Source organism: Sceloporus undulatus, chromosome 3 (genome assembly GCF_019175285.1).
Source record: "Sceloporus undulatus isolate JIND9_A2432 ecotype Alabama chromosome 3, SceUnd_v1.1, whole genome shotgun sequence".
Taxonomy (NCBI): Eukaryota; Metazoa; Chordata; class Lepidosauria; order Squamata; family Phrynosomatidae; genus Sceloporus; species Sceloporus undulatus.
The window spans coordinates 155,902,114-155,926,873 of record NC_056524.1 but is presented as its reverse complement, the minus strand read 5'-3'; the positions used below and the strand labels follow the sequence as shown (position 1 = coordinate 155,926,873).

Below are 24,760 nucleotides of genomic sequence, written 5' to 3'. Positions count from 1 at the left end.
GTTAAAGAAAATGTAATTCACTTACGAGTTCTAATTTCTTTCATAAGAGATTAACAAATCATGTAATTTATCTTGCTGTGAAACTCCAAAAGAATGGGCATCACACAAGGTCATACATTATGGACCTTGCGTCTCATGAATGCAGGCTGCTGACAAATATTTGATGGCTTATGTAATTTTTAAGGCCCAATTCTCCATAATATGGAAGTATGCTTTACTCTTATCTATTTTATTGGTTGTAGGTATAGCACTGTGCAAATCTACAGCACCATATATTATATATTATAAATAAAGCATAATAATAGTAATAATAATAATAATAATAATGTATGCTCTTCAAAAAATCATGTTGAAAAATTATATATCTAGACATTATTTCAATGTCTGCCATTGAGAATATACTGTGTCTCAGCTTGGGAAAGCACCAAAGAATGCAATTCAGTTGGCTAAAATGAAGATGTGGATATTTAGCCAGTGAGGATGATTCTCTGCTCTATGCTCCTTTATTTACAGTATGTGAGAACTCAAAACAATACTGCATCAGATTCTACTTATTTTTCCTCCTCATGTTTCACCATTTTTGCAGCATTTTTGGTTGTTCTCCTGAAATTACCATCATGCAGTCATATATATTCGTTATCAGAAGCTAAGAGGTCCTGCAGAAAAGCAGAAGGAAGTGCTTTGCCCTTTTATCAGCATCCAAAGTATGTGTTCGGTGGCAAATAATGAAGCAGATGAGCCTAATATTCAACATTCCTTCATTCAACAGAAGATGAGGCTAAAACATTCAACATAATTACCTTCTAAAATTTGCTAAAAGTGATTGCTGACCAAATGCCAACATAAAGGTTGCACATGCATAATTTCCCCTCCAGGAGCTGTAGGAGGCTACAAACGTAACTGCAATAACAGCGGGAAGAGCAATGCCCTGGTTACCCCCTCCCTCTGCCTGCCTTCTCACCTTTCCTCCTGCCAAAAGCATCCCTTGAGCTGATTTTCTGGCCAAATGAGTGGAAAGTGGATGAATGGCAAAGGCTTCAAATCATAACATCCACCACATTCTTCCACCCAGTTCAGTGGCCTCCTGAAGCTGCTTATCAAGAGAGACAGAGAGACTATGAAAAAAAGTTGAACATTAGTTATCACATGATATATATCTAAAAGGAGATTAGAAAAATTGACCAAGAATAGGTTTGTATCAAAAACTATTGCCTAAAATAGTTCAATAGGCTCATAGAATCATAGAACTGGAAAGAGTCCATGAGCCACGTCCAATCCCCTGTTCAACTAAGGATCTCCTGCTACAGTATCCACAGTGGGTAGCTATCAAGTTTCTTATTCAAGATGTTCAGAAGAAGGAAAGCCCACCACCTCTTTAGGCAATTAGTTCCTCTGCCAAACTGCTCTAATGTTGAAAGATTCTTCTAATGTTCAATTTAAATTCACCCTCTCGTAACCTAAAACTATTAGACCTGATCCTACCCTCTGGATCTTTCCATGTCTTCAGATGGCTTGTCCGAGTTCTAGTTGGATGGTGATATAATAATAGAGGGAGGGGCATTTGCTGTTACATCTTGCTTATTGGTTTCTTGGAACCCCCTGGCTAGCCAGGATGAGATTAAGTTCCATCTAATGGCTCTCATGTTCTCCCAAGAAGGTAATAAGTGGAAGTGTCCATTGTTTACTCAGCAAATGTTGCTTAAAGCATTTTTATCTTACTCTACAGATGATAAAGTTCCCAGGGCAAATTATGACAAGACCAACAAAAACATAACACAGTCCCTGATGGCATGCTTAGAACCTAAATGTGATGTCACAACACAAACAGAAGCAGGAATGAAGAGAACAAGGAAATTTGGCCCCAACTCTTACAAAGAAAAACACAACAGTTCTTAGAATGACTGGCTGGGAAGGAAACATTTTGAAGAGAGAGTTAAACAGATCTAGTCCTCCTGCTTTCCACCACTCTCTGTTTGATAGTTTTCGTGGGAATGGTGATAAGGATGGGCAACACAAGGCACTGCAGTGTATAATTTAGCCTGTATGAATAAATTTGAAGTGGTGAGCCATATCTGAGAATACTATATAATGGGCCCTCGGTATCTGCTGGGGTTTGATTCCAGGATCACCTGTGGATACCAAACTCTGAGGAATGTGTCCCTTATAAAAATGGTAAAGATTTGCTTTTTGCTTTTTAGAATTATATATAGTATTTACAAGCCACAGATGCTTGAATCCTTGAACAAAGAATCCGTGTATACAGAGGGCCAACTGTACCAGCAGCTAATAGGATAGTGTGATATTTCTCATGCAGAGCAATCTTTAGGTTCCATGGCTTCTTATGGGACTCCCACTAGCAACTAGAGCTTTCACCTGCATTAGGCAGCTTATAGCTGGATATGAATTATTTCGGCTGAGCTCCTGAACTGTCAGAACTAATCTGAACACAAGTGCAAACACTGAAATACTGGAATGGTCTTGTAACCGTTAAGAAACACAAAGGAACTGTTTGGCCTCACATATCTTGTACACTATTTTTTCAGCCATACCAATTTAAGCGTATTCATAATACACTCTTTCTCTCTAGAAAAGACTGAGGCACTTTTGTTTTATGGCCTCAAAATAAGAGACAAGCCAAATAATAAAACACAAAAGTACTCAATTTAATTATAAAGATAAGACAACAACAAGCCAACTTGCATTACATTCTCTCCACTTCTGACAATTTACATTGCTCTCCACAATGTTATAGAAAGGCAAACTACATGGTTAAAAAAGTGATCTGTGTATCCAGAACTATATGCAAAGAGTACATAGTTGTTCAGAACTAAATATGGGATCTTTTCACTGACCATGAATTCAACTGGCTTCTAGTGTCTTCTTTGCAAACCCCATTTCATACCAGCTACAAAAAAGCAGAACTTTTTTTTTCATGTCAACAGAGCTTGAGCAGGAGCCATTCTTATGCCCACTGCAAGAAGTAACATAAAAGGGAGAAATGGATCCAGGTTAGCATAGTTAGCCATCAATTGTCTAATCTTTAAATGCAATTTCTCCAGTTCTCAGTCTATTCACTTATGTGACCAGACTTTAACATTCACCTGAAAAACAAAGGATATCAGAAATGTAATAATGAGGCAGTGAAGTGATCTGCTTTGTGTTCAGACAGCATCTCTTTCTACATCCTGAAACATGCAAAAATCATTTGGCCAGTAGCTAGGATAAGCAATAGCATACAAGCTCATCTCATTTACAATCTGATAAAGAACAACATGACAATATTATTGCCAACTGTTTAATGGCCTCTTTTTTTTAAAAAAAAATTAAATATATATATATATTTGAAAACCGATTTATGTACCTGATGATTAATAAGGCGAATTCAGTGATTCTAGCTGCACAACATACCATGTTTTTGCATATGAGTTTGCCTCAGTGTCTTTTTTTCCTGTAGAATGAATACTTAGTGCTCCTTCCTAAGAATGACAGTGAAATGAATAGTATAGAACAACAAGAAGTAATGAAATGGTTTAGTTGTACTTCATACCCTCATGTAAAGCATATCTGAGAAATGAAAATGTTAAAAGAAATATCTAGATGGGGAAAATGAATATATTCTGCCCTTGGTTCATTTCCTCTTCCACAACTGAACTTGCAAATGCAAAAAGAAATACTTTCTTTCACACAAGTGCCTGATCTATTAAAATACGTAGGTAACAGCTGGCCAGCTGAGACAAAGATCTTTGAGCTCATCTTCATCGAGAGAGAGGCACTGCATTTATTTATTTGTTTAAGCTGAGTTAATTAAGGCTTCAGAATGATGCTGGTTCATAGCAATTCTAGAGTCTCTGGATTGCACTGAGAATTGTTTTAGCCTATTGCTTCGCTGTTAGTCCTGTATGCCTGCTTACGCAGATGGGCCTCTATCTCCTCCCTGAATACCAACATCCCAAGATGAGAGTGAGATGCCTCATTCATGGCTTTAGACTGGATACACATGCGATATTGCTCTGGAGTCAATTCGTCAGCACAGTGCTTCTCATGCCAGAGGTGAAAGAGGCCAGGCACTGGGGTCCTGACCACAATTAGGTCACCATGCAGGTACTTTCGATACAGGTGAACATCCTCTCCACCCCAGCCTTTGACTTCCAAGTCAAAACCACCTGTGACAAAATGAGAAAAGAAATTTAAAAAATATTACACTAATGCAGAGAGTCAATTCAGGTAAAAAGTCATAGTGGGAAGACTAAAGCAACATGCACCAACAGCACCTTCATTATTCTGTGTAAATGTGTTTGAGAAAGGAAAAGAGCAGGTACTTAAAAAGGAGAAAAGGTAAACACATGATGAAGTATAACAAAAGTAGGTCTCTTTTTAATTACCCAAGAGTTGTCAAAACATTCTTTATATATTCATTTTAAGTGAGAGAAGGGCAACCTCTTCAACAAAAAAGATCATATAGTATGTTTTAGTTGGAATTACACAGTTTTTATCCTCAATTGTGAAGAACTTTAAGTCACTGGACTTGCTGTGAACATTCAGAGTATAAAACCAGCCATCTTGCTTCTATTATTTAACCTTTTCTGTGGTGAAGAATTGCTAAGATGGGATTCAGAGGTGACAACAAATGGACAGCAGACTGTACTCTCTACAGACTTTTAGTACACAAAACGCAATTCACAGTAGATCTCATGGTAAAAGCCAATTATTCATGGTAGCATCTGCAATTGAAAAACAGGTACACACAATGCCCAGGTGTTGGGGGGCATTTTGGCCCCAAAAGAACTCAGCAGTTTTTTCTTCTCAAATGTTTTCTTACACACCTGAGGATGCTGCAATGTTTTCAGGCTTCCCCAGACCATTTTAGGGCTTTTTGAAACTAGGAAGTGAAGTGAAGTCAGATCACTTTGTTTATAAAAAGGTCTTCCTGAGAATAAAATGGCCCTGTCCCTCTCAAACATGGCACAAAAAAAAGCCCTTCCATTCCCTCTAGGGATGTGAGAAAATATGTGGGGACCACAAACTGGGTTTTTTTTGTGTGTGTGTGTGGGATCTGAGGGATCACAGAGGTCTCATTAAATGGCCTTCAGGAAGCCCATGGATTGTAATTTGCCCCACTCTGATGCACAACCACTTCACATGCCATGACTTAATCTCAGGGCAGGAAACCCCCCATGTTGTGCCATTTCTGGAAGGTATTTGTTGTTGTGGTTGTGTGCTTTCAAGTCATTTTTTATTTATGGCGACCCTAAAACAGACCTATCACATGATCTTCTGAAGCTCAGAGTATATATCTAATTCTGAATCACCCAGTGGGTTTCCATGGCCAAGCAGGAAATTAAATCCTGATCGGCAGAGTTGTAGTCCAACTCTAAAGTCACTATACCACACTGACTCTCTCTAGATGGCATACACATATATAAGTAACATTTTTTCCTTACACAATACAGAAAAGCAGAGGTTGGATTCTTGCCCAGTCTCAACTTGCACTTATTTTATCATTGTTTTATTGCACTTCCTTTAATGAACCTACATGTTCCCCTCTGCAGTTAAAGCAAGGAATGAACTTGAAAAAAATACTAGCCATTGCATATTGGCAACAAAATGTACATTAAAAAATTAATTCCTTCAGTTAAAGTCTTTATCATATAGCATTTTCCTTAAAAAAACTATTATGACTCTATATATTTACTTAAAAGGGACAAAAACAACTGACAGAGGAGAGCAAACAATATTTTATGACTGAAAGTAGAGGCATTGTGCAAAGTTATGAATACCAAAATAGAGATATACCTTATGGAACAGCTTTAGGTGGGAAGGATTCCTGATAAAAGAGGCACTCTTCTTTGAGTTTCATTTATCACTTATCACCCATTTCCCAACCCTTTCCTCTCTTCTCAGTTGAATTTCTTCATTAACCTCTTCTAGTTATGACTCCCTTAGTAACTGCTCCATTTCTTTTAAAATATCTAATTCAATCCAGTTCTTAGGGGAACTAGGAAACCACAGGTAGACAAGGAACTAAGAAACCAAAAGCTTAGACAAAGGCCACAGATATTTTGGCATCCCATGTCCACAGGCAAGCAGCAGGCAGCAAGCAATAATATAGAATTATCAAATGGAAAGATGAGAAACTGTCTCAGTGCAAGCCACTGGATTTTAGAATAATTAATCTGGTATTGTATAGTAGCTAAAATATGGCCATAGCAAGTTATCAGAATTCAATTAAGCCACAAGGTGGTGCTAATACGTATATATAAAATAAAGCTCTTCCAGTAGATTATAGTCGTTCTTTTGAATATTTTAGGCTAAAAAGGTCAAGATGTATGAAAGTCACAAATATTTTTTCATAAACCTGAGGGATTTTTTTATTATTATTAAATACATCTTGTAGCTTGCATTACAAAAGGCAGGATAGAAATAATGCAAATTAATAAATAGCTTCCTGAAATGAATGACCTCTCTAACTAATGCTAATGTCACTTTTGTACTTGCGCCAAAAGCCCATTAGGATGCAAAAACACTCTCAGCAGTGGTAAGCAATAAAACTGAGACCATTTTACATAATCACAGGCAGAATCAAGGATCTTACCAATTGCCAAGAAATCTGTTCGATACTGACAAGTCATCCCAAAGCCAAAATCCCGCCAAAAACCAGAATCCTTTTTATGCACCTATAAGTATAAACAATATGAACATTTTAGACTTCAGAAATTTCTCAGGAAGGAACAACAAAGCAGAACCTGTTATGAATCAGACAACAGGTAATTTCCTACTCATCTGACTCCCTGACCATTTCTCAATTGGTTTCAGAAGGAAATTTCCCTTCCTGTAAAGTGACATTAATGTATAATATAAAGTGCAGGACTAGAGATGACAACCAACATGGAACTGTTGCCAAAAATGGCAGCCATCTACAGAACACACTCTGATCTCCTCCTAAAATGTTGTTATAGAGTTATCACAATGTGTCTTGTGTTTCCAGTGCAAATTCCACATATGCTGTGTTGTCTACCAATCCAAATAAAACATACATATATTTCACCTTAGTCTACAGCAAGCTCTGCCCAAAGAAGAATTTTAGAGTATTGCTCTCATTCAATATTCCTTTCACAATGAAGAAAAACAAATACACCACTAGGAAAATTCCACTTCATTCATTGCAACAGGAGTGATAAATGTTCACCTTTGATCAGCATGGCTCTGAGGCTAACAGAAACAAATCTAAACTCTGCAAGGCTTTGGGACTGACAACATATGCAATTATCATTTGCAGACACTATATTGTGCTCCCTTTCTCCTGAAATGCTTAGGGCAAATTCTGTGAGAACAGAGGAAACAGCCAGCTGGGGTTTAGCAGTGCTTCATCTTTACCAATGTTCTGCACTGAACTGACCCTGTTAATATAGAGAGCAAAGTTTTTAAGCTTCTTTAAACTCCTGTCACTTACCAACTGCTGTTCCACAGGGGGTGGCACATCTTGATTAGCATAGACAATGGCAGGATTATAAAGGCTGAATACCACAGGATAGAAAACTTTCTTACCTATAAAGACAGGATTGATTTGTTACCCATTGTGGAACATCTTTCAGCAAACAGGCAGCCGTGGGTCTCCCCTTTTTATCAGTCAGTAATCTATTTAACAAGAAATGCATAAGAGGCAGGCCTGTCTCTTAAGGCTTTTGCCCAAACATCCCTTTTTATGCAGTAGTCGGGGCAATGGGGTCAGGGAAGAGGAGACTAGTGTGATGTTTTGGGTGTAGTAAGAGATGCTTACATAGCCTATGGTTTGAAAAATGTCCAGGCTGATGACTTGGCCAAAATCCTTTTCTTATAAATGAGTGTAAGTGATACTTTTGGAGTGTTAAAAATTGGTACATAAGGAGAGATCACTATCCATCAGCCTAACCTATTTCAGAGAGTTGCTTTGAGAACAAAAAAGCAGAAGAAAGGGAAGGGAGATCAATGTACTCTGCTCTGAGATCTTTGGAGAAAGGGGAGGCAAAATAAACCTTATTCCCATCTCAGTTCACATGGCAATTTTCACCATAGTGCAGTTGGAATTGGATATACAATTTTTGACAGACTAAACCAGTAATTTGTGACAGTTCAAACCTCCCTTTGATGTACATAAAATTAAAGCTTACTATCCATCCTCCGTATAAAGATTGCAACCCTGCACACTGATACTGATTGTAGTGCCTTTGGGTTGGGCAGTTTGCTACCACAGTCTTCCTAGTTGTTGTTGTTGTTGTGACCCATCAAGTCATTTCTGACTCTCTGTGACCCTGATGGGAATTTATCACAGGCTTTTCTTGACAAGATTTGTTTAGAGGAGATTTGTCTTTGCCTATCTCTCAGGCTGAGACAATGTGACTAGCCCAAAATCACCAAATGGATTTGCATGGCTGAATGGGGATTCAAACCCAGTCTCCAATCATAGTCCAATGCTCAACCCACTACACCACACTGTAGTGGTATCTTCCTAGTCATACCACAACAAACAAGAGTTCTCATAAGGGGCAAGGGTTGTGTTGGGAGATCCATGCAAGGGAGGGCAAGAGCCCACCCTCATCAGTGTTACACACATATTGCTGGCTTGAGCAAAGTGGACCAAAATGAGGACTGAGAATGCATTCTGCTTTACCAGGACAGACAATGACCACTGAAATTTGCTAGTTCGCCACTGTAATTCAGCAGTACAACAAGAAAAGCTGTACTTTGGTAGTGCAGTGGGGGGGGGGAGCTGAATTTTATACTTTGAAACAAGATCTAAAGGGAAGCTGCTGAGTGTGGTTTGGCTTAAACACACAGTATATCAATTGTACATATTATATTTCAAAGAGAAAAATAGCTTCTTTTTTTTAATAGCACCACACCACTGAATTTAAGTAACAAGACTGACTGTAGCTCATGGCAGATTCAATCAGAGTACGTGACTCTCCCATTCCCCGCAAAATGCCCACCCTACATTAAAATTTAAAGAGAAAAGCTAGCAGCTAGAAGTAGCCCCTCCACCCCCCCCCCCCCCGAGACAGTGAGAATATTTTGATATATGAAAATAAGGACAAGGGAGATAAATCGAATTTTGTAAAAAGGAAATTACTGGAAGGATCAGAAAATTCATATATAAAATATAAATTGTCAGAATATGTTGTAAAGGAAAGCCATAATCACAGATATTTGAGGCTCATCCTCCAACTCTGTCAGGCTTCAGTTTTTGGTTTTGGGCAGGTGACTGGTCTCTCATCTACCTAATATTTTAGGTAGAGTTAGGGATCTTGAAACCGTGGTACACATGCTGGTAACCTCCCGTCTTGATTTCTGTAACGCACTCTACATGGGGCTACCCTCATGCTTGGTCTGCAAGCTTCAACTACTACAGAATATGGCAGCCAAATTGGTCTTAAGTACATCGAGAAGAGACCATATAAGACCGATCTTAAGATCACTTCACTGGCTGCCCATTAGTTTCTGGGCCCAGTACAAGGTGCTGGTTATAACCTTTAAAGCCCTAAATGGCTTGGGTCCAATCTATCTCCAGGACTGCCTTCTTCCGTACAATCGACCCCACGCCCTTAGGTCCTCTAGGAGGAATTTGCTGCGACCTTTAAAAACTAGACTGTCTGCAACCTTCCAGAAGACCTTTTCAGCCATCGCTCCCAGATTATGGAATGGCCTGCCAGATGAGATCCGTCATATTACCACCTTAAACAGCTTTTAAAAAAAGCTTTAAAATAGCTTTAAAAAGCTGTTAAGACAGATCTCTTCCGGCAGACCTTTCCTGGATAGATACCCGGCCACCGAAAAGAAGATCCAACTAGTTGACCTTTGATTGGCTACAGTTACCGTTTATTGACCATTTATTGCTATTGTTTTTAAGTATGTTTTAATCGTAATTGGTTTAATTGTATTTTAAGGGGTGGGACAGGACTAGGGGTTATGTTATGGAATGTTTATTTTAAATGTTGTAAGCTGCCCCAATTGCCTTGTGCAGAGGGGCGGGATAAAATAAATTTTATTATTATTATTAGCTAAATCCAACATTATAGGTTAAAACCAATGTTAGTCTCAACAACAGCAGGAAATTCTGCAGGAAATTTACAAGCAAGGCAGAAGGCCAATAGCATTCTGCTGCTATTTGTTTCTAGCATGAGGCATGCACTTTCCCGACGTAGTGGTACTTTTTAGCCCTCACAAGTGAAAGCATGGGTAAAGCAGATCAAGTCAACGTGATGCTAAGGGGAAGTATCTTTGGAATGATACAGTCTAGTGCAATCAGTAGCATCCTTATTTACCGATCTTCAAGTGAACATACCTGGCTCAGCATTCAAACGGCAGCTATTTAAGAACTCAACCGTGAAATAAATATCAACATCGCAGAAGAACATCAAGACCTCGCCTTTTTCCCAGGCTCTTGCACCTACATCTAGTCCTCGACCACGGTTGAATTCCTCATTCAAAGAAACTAGAGTGTAATTATGAAAGCTAGCCTCTCTGCAAAGGGGAACAAGAGAAAAGAACAGAGAAGAAAGGTATATTTAATTTTTTCTGTTCATGACACATAATCTCGGTAAGCATGTAGACAGCATATACACAGACTGAGCCAACATTTTTATTGAACAGCTCTGCATTTATGGATGCTGCATTTTGGAAAGATTGTGTAATGGAATTCACTTGAAACAAGGATAACTTGATTCCAAAGCAGAGCATTTTTTGTGGTGATACTTTAGTTCTGGAACCACTGAAGTTGAACTGTCTAACAGCTGTTCTCAGGCCAAGCCATTTTTAATGAAGTATACTGGATTTACTGCTTTATACTGATTCAGGTTTAAAAAATGTGCAAAGATACATAGCAAAAATATTTAAGACTGAAGATGGCAGTGAGATTTCATTTCAGCCTTCAAATTAAATATTGCTAATTAGTAATTATTTGTAACTATGACTAGAAATCAGTGCCATTTCCTCCCTAGTATAGGCATAACAGTATGTTCATGTGCTTGTCGAATTATGGCAACACCATCTATTTCATGGGGTTTCTCAGGCAAGGAATACTCAGAGATGTTTTTGCCAGTTTCTTCCTCTAAAATATAGCCTGCAGCATCTGGTATTTGTTGGCAGTCTCTCATCCAAGTACTAACCAGGGCTGCCAGCTGCTTAGCTTCCAAGATCAGATAGGATCTGATGCATTTAGTGTGTATTTAGGCCTATCCAGCCTTACCAAAATCTTCCCAACACAGAATCAGATGAAATATTCCTTCCAGTGAATAGTATTCTCTGTTTTGCCAGTAAAACATTTCTGCTGGTAAAGCATTTTTAAGCTGAAGAAAAATTTAACATGTTTAGCATATCTTTGATGGCACTATTAAACAAAGAGCTCTACTAATTGCATTAAGGACTGTATGCAGAGAACAGGGCAAAGATTTTCCCTACATGTGAGAATACGCTCAAAGACATTTTCTTCATAGAAAAGGGGTAAATCTGAAGAAGCATCCCAGTCAACCACGTGCAATTAAAGACTGCCATTTCCTATATCTTTCCTCCCTTGTATGTCATATGATAATACTTGATAAAATGAAAGGGAGTAGAAAAAGAGGAAGACCATGTTACAGTTGGATACACTCAATCAATGAAGCCACAGCTCTGACTATGCTAAACTTCAACAGGGCTGTTGATAACAGGGTGCCTTTGAAGTCTCTCATTCATAGAATCGCCATAAGCCCATGTTGACTTTATGCAATCAAGAACATGAGTCAACATTAGATGTTCTGAACTACATACTCCTGTTGGCCAAGGCTCAAATGATGACCATGTGAGACATGACCTCCCAGCCAGTGGATCTTCATTGTGCAATACTGTCTTTAGGGAGGCATGCCTATCTTTGCCACTATTTCACCACTGGGTCACCATATAATTGTTTTGGAGGGTCTCTGGTGGTGGATGACAATAATGTTTGATTTGGTGTGTGCTGCTCCCAAGATTGGGATTTCTTGCTTATTGCTACTTTTGTATGATAGGGATTGTGTTTATTCCTATTTCATCATTTTATATTGTTTCTTAAGGGTCTTCAGCCTTCAGTTTTCTTGTGAGGGAAATGTGGGATTTTAAAACACAATAACAGAACGAGGCTTATGATACCAGTTCATTGGAATTGAAACATTGCTAACATTTGATAAACATTTTTCTCTCTCTTTTTAATGATACACCTGCTTCTGTCATCCAGTTACCAAAACTCTTTTGCTGATTGAACATTCTATCAGCTACATATTGGGACAAAAGAAAGAAACTACCAATGCTTTGAATTTTTATAAGATCATAAGCTGAGACTTTTATAACTCACCTAGCAACCGATTCTAAGATGCTCTTGACTTCAGAAAGCCCCTCGTGTCCAAAATATACTACAGTGAGATGAATCCTCTTGTCCTGATTAATGCACACTTCTCTAAAGAAGTAAAACAATAATGTCCAGAGTCTATTATTGCAATAGCTCACCAAGAGGTTTCTCAACAATAAATTGGTAAAGTTAGAAATATCAAACACAATAAATTTATAATGCTAATGAATGAATTCCTTCCTGAAACCTAGAAATCAATCTGACTAAATTAATCAAGAAAATACTGTTATACTATATGGAATTACTGAGATCCACATTACAAGACAAATAGTTCCATCTCACCTTTCCTTTCCCCCTGTTTTGGATTACTGGCTCTCCAGATAGTATTAGTGTTCAAGCTAGTGCTTTAAGCACAGAGATTACATTTCGGATACCAAATGCTTCAAGAATTTTTGATCAAGTTTTGCACACAAACATATGTCATAGACAAATGTCATCTTTTCTTTTTCTTAAATGAGAAGAACCATCTCTAAAGAAAAAGTTGGACATTTCAGTGTTCTGTGAGACTATTCAGCACGAGAATTATTAGCCAGGCCATCTGCCCCATTCAAAAATTCAGTGTACTTGTGCTTTTTTACACTGCACTGGATGTGTACAGTCTAGATTGTGATGCACTTACCTGAAATTTTGCATAAACTGTGCAAAAACCTCTGTTCTTCCAGCAAGGGGCACAATTATATTTATTATTGATCTGGAGATGTCAACGGTTTCACTCTTCACTTTCATTAAGGGCCCAAATGGACGAAACAGTGTGACGTGCCTGTACTCCATATCATCTGCCTTCTTGTAGAACAATTCATATTGTGTCCCTTTGTCTCTCTCAGTGCGGTAATAACCTTAAGAATAATTTACAGAAGGATTTGATTCAGTTTCAGATTTCAAACTCAGTAACAAAGTTCACTGCCTCAGGAATGGCTATACAATATGAGGAATATTCAGATTGCCACTCATTAAGGAATGTTACTGTTTCTTTAAAAAAACCTCAAAACAACATGGGGATCAAACAAAGATAATAAATAAAATAAACTTTATTTATATCCCGCCTCTCTGTCAATGACAATCGAGGCGGCTTTAAAGTTAAAAATTAGATGTAATGTCATGTCCCAATATCCCAACCTCCCCTAAAACATCAATTAAACAATCAATGGTTTAAAATCATATATTTAAATAACAAATCAAGCAAATAAAATTAGTGACACAGCACATGGTTTATGACTATCAGATACAAGACTGAATTTCTGGCATTTCCACTGAAAGGATCTCAGCTACCAAGATGCGGAAAGACCTTAACCAAACCCCTGCAAGCTGTTACAAAACAATGATCAGAATCTACAAAGCAGCTGTCTCAGCTATTGCTGCAATAGGAATAAGAGCCAAAGAAAAAACTGTCTACCTCCACCCCAATGTTAATCAAGATGCTTACTGCAGTCTCTACCATGCTGAAATATGCTATAGTAACCAATATTCAAACTGAAAGTCAAGCACATGCTTTCAGTATCTATTGTAGATTTTTATTGACAGATTAAGACGCTTAGTAGGTCAAGTCCTACACTAAGCAGCAGATGACTCGGCTCGACTGTGTTAAGCTGCAACTAATCCTTTTCAAGAAGATCAATATTTTAAAGTCAGTTTCCTAACTTTCACAAAGTAAGCCCATAATATTGTACAATTCAAAGTTGGCTCTTGATCAAATAAGGTACTTGAGGAAGCTTTTGGCATAATCTATTAACAAATAAAACTATTTAGCTAGTAACCTTATATTTAGCAATGGAAATGCCAGCTTCCAATATCTTTGAAAGAAAAGGTGCTACTTCTTTAAGGTCTGTTATACAGAATTCATCCAACAGAAATGGGGAAGAGAGGATGAGTTTGCCAGAAAGCAGCATAATTTATTACTTAGGTACAATATTCTTAATGGAATTTACAAGCATTCAGAAACTTTCCACTGAAAGAAGATAGATTGGGTAATCGCTGGCAACAAATTTGCATCGACTCAAAACAACATCATTTTTTAAAGATATTACTGAAACAAAACAGTAGCAAACCATTTCCTAAAGTCTGTCTCAAAAACCACAAACTGCAAATGATAAGTAATTCTCCCTCTAATGTTTCCTTTGATGGATGCATGGTAAATCAACTGTGGTAGATCTCCCAAACACTACTGTCGTTTGCAGAGATATTACACCCACTGCTCAAATGAAAGCTTTTGAATTAAGCCTTTACCTAACTGGAAGGGCAGTGGGAAGATAATTTTCAGGGAACACTTTTGTGCATGGCAGAACAAAAAAGATATCCTGAAATTCTCCAATCTGTGAATGGTGATGATATGGGGACCATATTTTCCTTTGGGTGGAAGGATAAATTCTGCAACCATTTCCTGGCAGTGGGGAAGTTCCTCATTAGCAGGAGCAACTTTCTTTTCCCCCTCAAGCTGTTTTGGATGCAGTGGGAAATGGCTTAAACACACAGTATATCAGTGATCAGCCATACTGTAAGGTTGTAAATTCCAGCTAGTATGCAGATTAATTCTATGTGAAGCAAGAGGCTTATGGTACCATGATGCTAGGTCATATACTTATGCATATGTCTCAACATAATAAACACATCATATCAAGTAGGATTGAATACTCTTGCATAGTCTTGCTACTGAGAAAGTTAGATAGGCTGGCCCTTCTGTCTTGCATACTCAGGCCTGAGGTATTGATAAACATTTATATATTTAATAGCCAGTGTACTGATTCATATGCATTTCCCCAAAATTTTAAAGTGAAGAGATTCAATTAGTTCCTCTTTTTCTGGGGGACAGGGGGGAGATGGAAGAAAAAGCATTTAAGAATGCCAGCTATATAAACTACATCTACAGAATGCAGAGCTGTTGGCTGAGTTTGTAGAATACTGTAATATACAGCTAAGGGTGAAGGAGTAGTGTGTGAGATCCTCAAGCAAAACATGCTGAATTATTAAAGTTGCATTCTAAATTCCGCACACTGCTGCAGATTCCTCCTTCAAAAAACATTAGTGGGTGTTGACCTCCAAGTCAACTTCCTAGCAGTCCTTAAGGAATGCAAACAGCTATGACTATAGTTTTGGTTTTTAACTTTAACATGCTTGTTGAGTCTTGAAGTTTTACATTACTATAAGAATTATAAAGTCATTTTTTTACCTAAAAAGTATAAAATCACAATTTGAGTCTCCTATATATTTGACAACCAGGCAATTTGCCATCCTTGTATCCTAGTCAACCAGTTAACTGCCTTTTACTCCAACCATCTTGTAATAACAAGTGTCCAACTAGGAGCATGGTAATACAGAATAATGGGTATGCTAAACTTGAATAGTTCCTTTATTGTTGTACCAGTGTAGTGATGGCTCTAGAGATTCCTGTTCTACTCTTTTACTGGTCCAGTAAAAAGGGGAGGGGGTGAGAGGGGAGAAGAATATGATACTGAATTCCGTAACTTCCAGGTTTTACTATATGATGAAAGAAGCATCAACAACTATTTTATAAACTGGCTAAGTCTCAATATATTTTGTGCATTCACCAAGTTAATATCAGATAGTAATACTTGGCTTCAGCAATTTCTTAAAATGAGGGGACAATTCTATTTTTTTATTTAATGGCTGAGGGAAATTCACTTTCTCACGAAGTAGTTTCACAAAAGAAATGGCATCCTCTACTTATACATGCAAAAGTAGCACTTAGTTTTGTAAAAAGTCCCACAACAATTTACATTTGAATGGAATCCTGTTGCATCTGACAAATTCTCAGAGATATGTGTGTCCTGTTGGGTTGCCCAAGCCAGCCTAGGACAGATGATATGTACTTCTCACTTGCTAACTGCTCTGCATACTGGCACCAAGCATGATCAGTATGGTTCACACTGATGTAAGTGGAGTATTAAAATCTAAAACAGATACGTCAACACGCACACACACCTTGATACTTGATCCACTAGCTGCCTCTGGCTGTAGCAAAGGAATGGGAATTGTGTGACCCTCCATGTGCTATTCAAATGCAACTCCCAGCAGTCATAGCTAGCAAAAGCAACATGGAACAAAACGATGGGAGGCTCTGTTCAACAACATCTCGAGAGCTGCAAGATATCTTGTTGTAACACCAGAGCCAAAGTGTACTTTGTCCTCAACTCAGTTTCTGATGACTTAAAAGTTTACTAAGGCGGGATACAGACGGGCAGGGGAGGATGTCTTGGAGGTGTATTCTGCTGAATACGGAGCCTCCAGACCGCTCGCCCCGGGGGTGTGCTTCAGGTGTTGGGGCTTTCACATGGGGGGCAGTGAAGACGCCTCACCTGGGTCCGTTTCAGACCCGGAGTTTCCAAACTGCCGCCTCGGAGGACGCTGCAAAAAGAGAGGCAGCTTCCTCACGGGCGGCCCAAACCGCAGCTTTTTTTTCCTTTGCCGGCTGGCGGATGCGCAGCTGCAGCGCTCAGCAGCGGCGGCAGAAAGCCTATGGGCACATTTAAAGTGCCCAAGCCCCTTTAAAACTTTTCCCCCCGCTCTGCCCAAGAACAATGGTGGTCTCCTGCCAGCTGGTGATCAGCTGGTGTTGGCATCCTTGTCCGCTTGCACGTTGCCAGTGTCACCAGCATCATGGATGCCTCTTCTCCTTTGGTCCCCGCGCTCCTGCTGAATCTGCAATGCGCAGCCACAGCTGTCTCCGCTGCCACCGCTGTCCCCCTGCCATCCCCCATCACCTCCCTTGTACATATGTAAATATTTACAGTTTTAGCGTTTTTTATTGTTAGGTGAAAATGGCACAGGAATGTGTGTAGGGGTGCACTTTAAAGTCCAAACTTTCCAAGCAGCGCATGTGTACATGTTGCTCTAGGGTTAGGGTTAGGGTTAGGAGTCTTAAAAATGCGCTGCAGCTGTGCTGCAGCTTCCACACCTGCATGGCAGCGGACGCTGCAATTAAAGCCTGACTGCAAACTGCGCATGTTCCAAGACTCCAACTCATTATGCGACGCAGCAGACACGGAGCTTTTAAATGGGCAACTTAAATTAGCGGCGTAGCAATTCTAGTGTACCGGTGCAGCAGCTCTCATGGCTTCTTCCCCTTCTCGATATGTGTCAGCATTCAGGTAGGGCTGCTCCAGTTTCTGCAGTTACTCCAGTTTCTGGGACCATATAGCTATGAGGTCAGCCGTCTCAGTATGAGACCAAGACGTCCCCCTGCCTTTTTTCGGGGTGCTGGTGGATGGCTGTGCCATCCTGCCTGGTGGCAAAGGGGAGCCACCACACAGCTGTGCCAGGAGCAGCCGAACTGTGCCCGTTCCCAGGTGAAAATGGCACAGGAATGTGTGTAGGGGGTCACTTTAAATCCCAAACTTTCCCTTTTCAATTTCTACAACCAAAACATCCGCCGGCAAAACTTACAACTTCCCGCGGTTCTAGCAACGCATGCGCACAAGTGGCTCTAGGGTTAGGGTTATGAGACTTAAAATGCGCCACAGCTGTGCCGCAGCTTCCACAGCTGCATGGCAGCGGACGTTGCAATTAAAGCTTGACTGCAAACCACGCATGTCCCGGACCCTGACCCATTATCCGACGCAGCTGACACGGAGCTTTTAAACGGGCAACTTATATTTGCGGCGTAGCAATTCTGACGTACCGGTGCAGCAGCTTACATACGGAGATGCGCACGTACGCCGCAAATCAAAAAGAAGCGGAAAAAAGCAGCACCTTTTTAATGCCGCTTCTTCCCGCTTGGGGCGTGCGGGGGGCGTGTTCATGACGGCATTCAGGTAAGGCCCATCTGAAGGCTCTACCTTCATGACGTCATGAATACACCCCTTTTTGCCCGTCTGTAACCCGCCTAAGGTGTCACAATTAAATGGTAAGAATTTAAACTATGTGTGAGGTTATTTGTTTTAAGAACTCTAGCCCTCGGCATACTTTACAGCTGAATAAAAAGTGCAATATCAAGAATGCAGTTTTGTTTGAAAAGATCTGGATTTTTGTAGCTCCAATGCATAGTCCTTAACATTTAATTTAATATTTGCTTTAACATTTAAGCACCTATGAAATCTCTTAACTGGGGTCTTTAACTAGTCTATTAAAGAAACCTGTGTATTCTAGGCAGGAATATCCAAGAAGGCAGTTAAATGTAAGCCAGCAGTAGCAACCACTTGGCTACCGGTTTTTGGTTTTTTAACACAACTAACTTGTACTGATGACACACCAAAGGAACAAAATATTAAGAGGGGATGATTTAGTCACCAGTTTCCTGAGTTGCTTAATTTTGACCAAAAATATTCAGTTGGGTTGAGGCCAAACCGGTTTAGCTAATGTTATTGCCTCAGTATTATAAAACTGCCAAGAAGCTACCTAAAACTACTTTACTTACTCTTGCAAAAAGGAAATAATGCAAAAGTTGCATTACTGTGGTCAGCTAAACATTTTCTAATGATTTATTGCCCAAAGCTCCTTTCCTGTAAGTGTTGCAGAATGATTCAGCCACATCTGTAATCCAAGTATGAGGGGAAGGTTCTTATTTTGCTTTGGTAGTATTCTTCTTTGGTGGATTACATTAATAATGAGATTTAGCATTTACAAAGATGTAAATGTATGTATGCAAAGTACTATACAGTATATACATTATGTTCAATACAAAAACAAGGTACCAAGAAGGGGGTTAAATGCAGACAGGAGTGTGAAAATCAACACCCAATTTTAACTGATGACTGCAAAACTGTTCAGTTACTGGCTTTTATTACTCACATTTAGACAGATGAGGCAGATAAAAAAAGTGTACTACTTACCACTGTGGCTGTATCCAAACTGCAGAAATAATCCAGATTTACACCACTAACTGTCATGGCTCAGTGCTATTTAATTCTGAGAAGTGTCGTTTGTTGTAAATGACAATTACCAGAGTTCCATGGCAGTTGAAATGGTGTCATGGCAGTTGAAATGGTGTCAAACTGGATTATTCCTGCAGTGCAGATACAGCCTGTGTTGTGACATCTTGAAAATCTCAAGGCAATCTTAGACATGAGCATTAGCCACTACTATAATTTATGGCTTTATTTTAAAAAGTCTGAGATGGCATCAAAAAGTGAAATACCTCATTTCTGCTACCTGAACAACCAGCAGTAAAGTGAAACTACAATTCTAAGCTTCTTAAAAATCACAAAGAATTGATTACTCAATATCCAATACAAGTTGGTTCTTTCACATCTCAGTCATACTGAAGTTAGGGGTACAGGTCTCCCGTGAAAGTGAGAAAAGGTGAAATTAAAAATCATGATTTATTTTACCTTAGAGAACACCTTTCTAGGTATCTCTGGATCCTCCAGTACAACTCTGTTGTCAACATCTGCCAGACACTGACCATAGAATTGCACTGGAGGATGCACACATGCCTAGAGAAGAGCTCCCTAGAAATCTCTGGGTCCTCCAGCTCCACTTCTGGCTGACGTTGACCATAAGGTCAAGCTGGGAGATGTAGAGATTCCTAGAGAGAACATATTAATGAAATCTGTGAATAATCAAATGCACAAATGTGGAGGGCTGACTGTATTTACTTTGGGTCATACTGTAAACTACTTGCCTAAAAAATACCCCTTATTTCATTAATACCCCATACTGAAAGGTGAAAATACTGAATGAGTAAGTAATATATACTTCATGACCACTGACTTTACTATCATGCCGAATGCAGCTCATCAGCCACACTTACTTTGGCCTGCTAGCTGTTTCATAAGTCCTTTCATTTTGAAAAGTCAGTCATCTAAAAAAACAAACAGGAGCTTTTAAATTTCAAGTGGACCACCATATACGGCAGTGACAAGTCACAAGATGTGCAGGCTTGTTATAAAACTAAATGTTCAAACTCCAGGTCAGACTCTGTATCAGATGTTGAAGTAATTCTGCCATACAGTCAGCAAAGAAGGCTACCCAAAACAATCCAATCTATGATAACATTGTAGAGACTCACAACAGCATGTTATATTATTAAATCAAAACTCTATATATATATTAGAAATTATTTTAAAAGTTATGGCAACTCTGAAGATTGGTTTTAGGTTTTGTGCACTGAGACAAAATCCCTAGCAGGCAGACATGAAATACACATCATTCTAATAAAAAAAATAATGGCTTTTGCACAGTGCAGGTACTCTGGTTTAAGTACACAACATATTTCTTTGCGAACATTTATTATTAACTTTCCTCTTTCTGAAAATGTGGGTAGAATGCAAAAATCATACACAAATCAGTTAACTATTTCCTGTTCCACCAGTTTCTGGATGTTTAAAATATTATTATTATTATTATTATTATTATTATTATTATTATTATTATTATTGTTATGATTAATTTGTATAGTTTTCAGTAATTTCTAGAATTAGTAAACAAAGGGAATGTTATAAGAGAGGAATGGCAATATAATTATGGTTGATGGGAAAATAAAATCTCAAGCGTTTAGTTGTGGAATATCTATAACTAAGGCTGATTCGGTTTTAGGAATAAATCTAGTTATCGATCCCAAATACAACAGACCTACCTAATCAAAGGAATTTATATAAGTGTCAAATTATCATTAATTCAGCAAGTTTTCCCAATGATGGAAGTGCTAATTGTATTATGATGCAAGTTATTTGTTATGGGTTAAAGGCTGGCTGAAGTTAGCAGATAAAAGGCTAATACAAAATTGAGGGTTGTAACACAATCTTTGGTTGCCATGCTTATCTATATTATAATAAAGATAGGATAGATAGAGAATTTAATAACCACATAATAAGGAAGTCCTTGTTAAGAGTGTGAAAGAAATATAGAAAAAAACTGGGAGAGAAAATTTCAACAGACTCGTTACTTCACAAAGCATTTCATCAAAAAGAAACAGGAGACATGAAAGCTGGATTAGGTATAAAGATATATTGGAAGTTTAAGGGAAGAAGAATAAATTTAAAAACCAGGAGGAGTTTTTAAAAAAAGGTATTAATATACACTGGTATCTACTATGAAAATTAAAAGAAAGATTTATATTATACTCCAGAGTAGATAACATTAGCTTGGAGAGACCAGAACTGGAAACTCTATTAGATTCAGACTATTATCCAAAAGTATATCAATTTTTATTGAAGACAGAACTTGAGAAGGAAGTACGGTAGTTAAAAATAACTTTATCAACTGGGCCCAAAATATTGGCTATACAATTGAACTGGGACAACGGGAGGCTACATGGGTTAAGAGATTCAAGCGATTAGGGAAAATTACTATATGATGTTCTATCGCAGGCATTTAACGCCAGATAAACTGTCTAAAATGTATAAGGTTTTAAATAACAACTTTTGGACATGTGCAAAGGAGAGAGGGACCTTTTACCACACCTGGTGGAGTTGTGTAAAAGCAAGAAAATATTGGGTTCAAATCTGTAACCAAATAGAGAAAATACTGCAGATTAAAATTAAGATAAAGCGGAAACCTGAGATATGTTTCAGGATTTAAACTTTTGTATTGTCAATTTGTTAATTTTAACAAGAGAGGATTACTGATAGCATTACGAAGGGATAAGAGATGGAAGCGATGGAAGGAAGGCTGGTTAGAGGTGAAGTATGTAGACAGAGGGTAAAACAAACGTGGATTGGGGATAAGAGGTATGTAGAAGTGAAAGGAAGTGGAGAAGAGGAGAGAAAGTAAGGACAAGAGGGGGAAGAGGATAGAATCAAAGAAGGATTAGAGAAGGACAACATTCAAAAGAAAGAGGAATACAGTGAGGTGATCTAGAAGATGTAACCTAGAAAGAACAGCAGGTAATGCTATCAATAATAAGGATATAAGGGGAGGGGTTGTTGCGTGTTAGATGGTTGCGGTGCATGTGATATGGTCATTGGAAATTTGTGTATCTTCAATGTTTGTGTAGTTTTTAAGATTACTATCGGGGATAAGAAGACGTAAGTTTTCCCAATGATGTTACTGTTACATGGATTGAAATGAAACTAATCCTGCTCATAAACTCACTGGGAGGACCAGGATGGCACATACCCAGGACAAAAAATAAAAATTCACAAACAAAAAGAAAGTGGTTCTTGTGATTCCATGGTCCCATCTCTAAAATTTTGTTTCACCACTCAGTCAGACCTCTAACCCAAGCCTAATTAATTTCAAACACTTTCATTTGACAAACTAGTTTTTAAAAATGTTTTAGTTTTTAATAAATTCACTTTTTAAATAAAAGGAAAACAAATTAGCTAATGATCCATAATCCTGCAACTTTGTTTTGTTTAGAATAACTTAACACAAACAAGAATGTCAAACTGATGAAGTACCTTCTATGAAATCATTTTCCGTGTAAAGCTGTCGTTCCCCGATCGCATCATCTTCATCTTGACCATCTTCTTCATCTGGATTATTGATTACCTCCAGGCCAGCCTCAATTACTTCTACCAACTCATCCCGTTTATCTTTCCTAACAGGCTTCTCCTCTGGGTGGCGTGTAAGCCCCATCTCCAGCTGGAACACCTTCATGGAGGTAAAGCTTTCAAAAGGTATGACTCCATATTCACTAGGCAATTTGACCCCCATGCTTACTTCAGCTTTGTCTATTTGAGAATGCAGATATTCTAGGAGATCATTGGGTGCTTGTTCTTTGGTGCCTTGGTAGCCCATGCTGTTGACCCTTGGGCTTTTCTTTTCCTGTAACAATTTCAACTTATCACTCATTTCCTGAAGCTCCTGCTTTAACTGGGCAATTTGGCGTTTGAGGCTCATAGCCCTAGTTTGGTAGTGCTCTTCTTGTTCCTGCAAAAGAGCTTGATAATGTTCCTTTCCAAAATTCTCCCCTACAACGCCAGGAAGCGATCCATTACTATCTGTTTGTGGTGCACATTCAAGAAGGTACATGATCAGCAACAAACTCAACAGTAAAGCAAGTCCAACCAACAGCCATCGAGTCCTGGCTTGAAACATTAAGCCTCTTCTGGGCATTCTTAGAGTGCTTTAATTGTATTCCATTTGAAACTCCTGGTCATTAGCATTATCTGAAAGGAGCCATAGTTTTAATCAAAGCAATTTTCTTCATTACATCCAGTTGTGTAATGGGGAGCGGTTTCTTTCAGCAGTTGTCATATTCCAACAAATACTGTCTTGCTCAATGCCAACCCCTAGCATTATTGCCACTTCCATTATTGCAACCAATTACAGACTAATAGCCTGTCAGGAATGGGGCTCATTATATTCATGATGAACTGTCTAATCATAGAAGTTGCAAATGATTCATTGTGCTTTTGTTCTTCAGAGTCAACCACCTGAAATTTCATCAAATTCTGAGAAGTATAAAATGAAAATTAAGTTCTCAATTTTGAGGTGCTTTTATAGACACAGAAACATTTTTTTTAAACTCACATCCATCTATACAGCCCACAAAAGCCATCTATAAATCAACAACAGTTGTTTTCATTGGGCAGTCTCCATGATATTCTCCTCTGACATTTGTGTTTCTTTCTCACGCTTCCTGGAAATCTGTGATCTGAGTCAGCAAAATTAAGGTAGACCCTAAAATTAAATGAAAAGTATACTTGGGTTAGTACTACAAAGCAACTAGACATCTGGAAAGCACATACTGCAAGCTTTAATATCCTAAAAATGTAGACATGATGAATGACTAATTTTATTTTTTGTCCTGATCCAGGACTGGGGAGGGTTGTAAAGCTACAGTTCTTTCTACTGGGTTACACATCAGTGATCTCCTTTTTTATAGAAATATCTGAAACAGACACATCCAAAAGACTAATAAAAACCAGCTTCTTCAACCTTATAACTAGACTGTCAGACTTTTTCCTTGTACAGTTTTGTCATTTCTGGAAAGCAATAAACAGTTTTCTTAAAAATAGTAAATGTATTAGGAAGTTAGAGCCTATACCAACCGGCACTTTGTGCCGACCTGTGGGCAAAGCCAGGGTGCAGCGTCAGCATGCTGGATGCTCTAGTCCCAGGCGCCATTTTGGTGTGCGCTGGTCTACATGGCGCGTGCCATAATGTGTGACTCCAGCACTGTATCTGTATGTGACTCCAGCACTGTGACTCCAGCACTGCAGTGCTGGAGGGGCATCATAAAGCCAAACCGCTGTAGCTATGACATCCCTTGGAAAGCGCAAAAAGGACCTGCGTTTTGTGGGTCCTTTTTGCGCTCTCTGGAGGCCAGATCGGGCTGCCAGCATGTGGTTGCCGGAGCCCCAATCCGGCCAATAAAGGGGGGGCTACATGCCAACCATCTGTACAGCCACTTGGTGACTTCAGCTTCTACTTCCAATTATATTTTCTATCACTCTGAGGATTATCTATCATTTGTTGAATAAGGTACTAAAATAATCTGTAACTCTGGTAGAACGGTAACAACGAATC

General features: G+C 38.8%; 1 protein-coding gene and 1 long non-coding RNA gene across 3 annotated transcripts in view; one reads left to right on the top strand and one right to left on the bottom strand.

Annotated features, from left to right (window-relative positions):
- LOC121927382 overlaps nt 1-24,760 on the top strand; it is a 94,024-nt gene that overhangs the window by 22,789 nt on the left and 46,475 nt on the right. The gene's annotated exons all lie outside the window — the stretch shown is intronic.
- The window catches only part of CSGALNACT2 (chondroitin sulfate N-acetylgalactosaminyltransferase 2), a 38,700-nt gene continuing 16,582 nt past the window's right edge, over nt 2,643-24,760 (bottom strand). Inside the window, exons 2-8 of one of the 2 annotated variants that reach the window (XM_042461167.1) lie at nt 22,687-23,911; nt 13,014-13,230; nt 12,341-12,442; nt 10,319-10,497; nt 7,451-7,545; nt 6,593-6,674; nt 2,643-4,163 (exon numbers count right to left, since the gene is read on the bottom strand). In XM_042461167.1, coding sequence (XP_042317101.1) covers nt 3,871-4,163; nt 6,593-6,674; nt 7,451-7,545; nt 10,319-10,497; nt 12,341-12,442; nt 13,014-13,230; nt 22,687-23,344 — 1,626 coding nt within the window. In that variant the 5' untranslated portion in view covers nt 23,345-23,911 and the 3' untranslated portion in view covers nt 2,643-3,870. Of the gene's footprint in view, nt 4,164-6,592; nt 6,675-7,450; nt 7,636-10,318; nt 10,498-12,340; nt 12,443-13,013; nt 13,231-22,686; nt 23,912-24,760 lie in introns of both variants that reach the window. The other variant, XR_006103189.1, reaches the window with a different exon arrangement.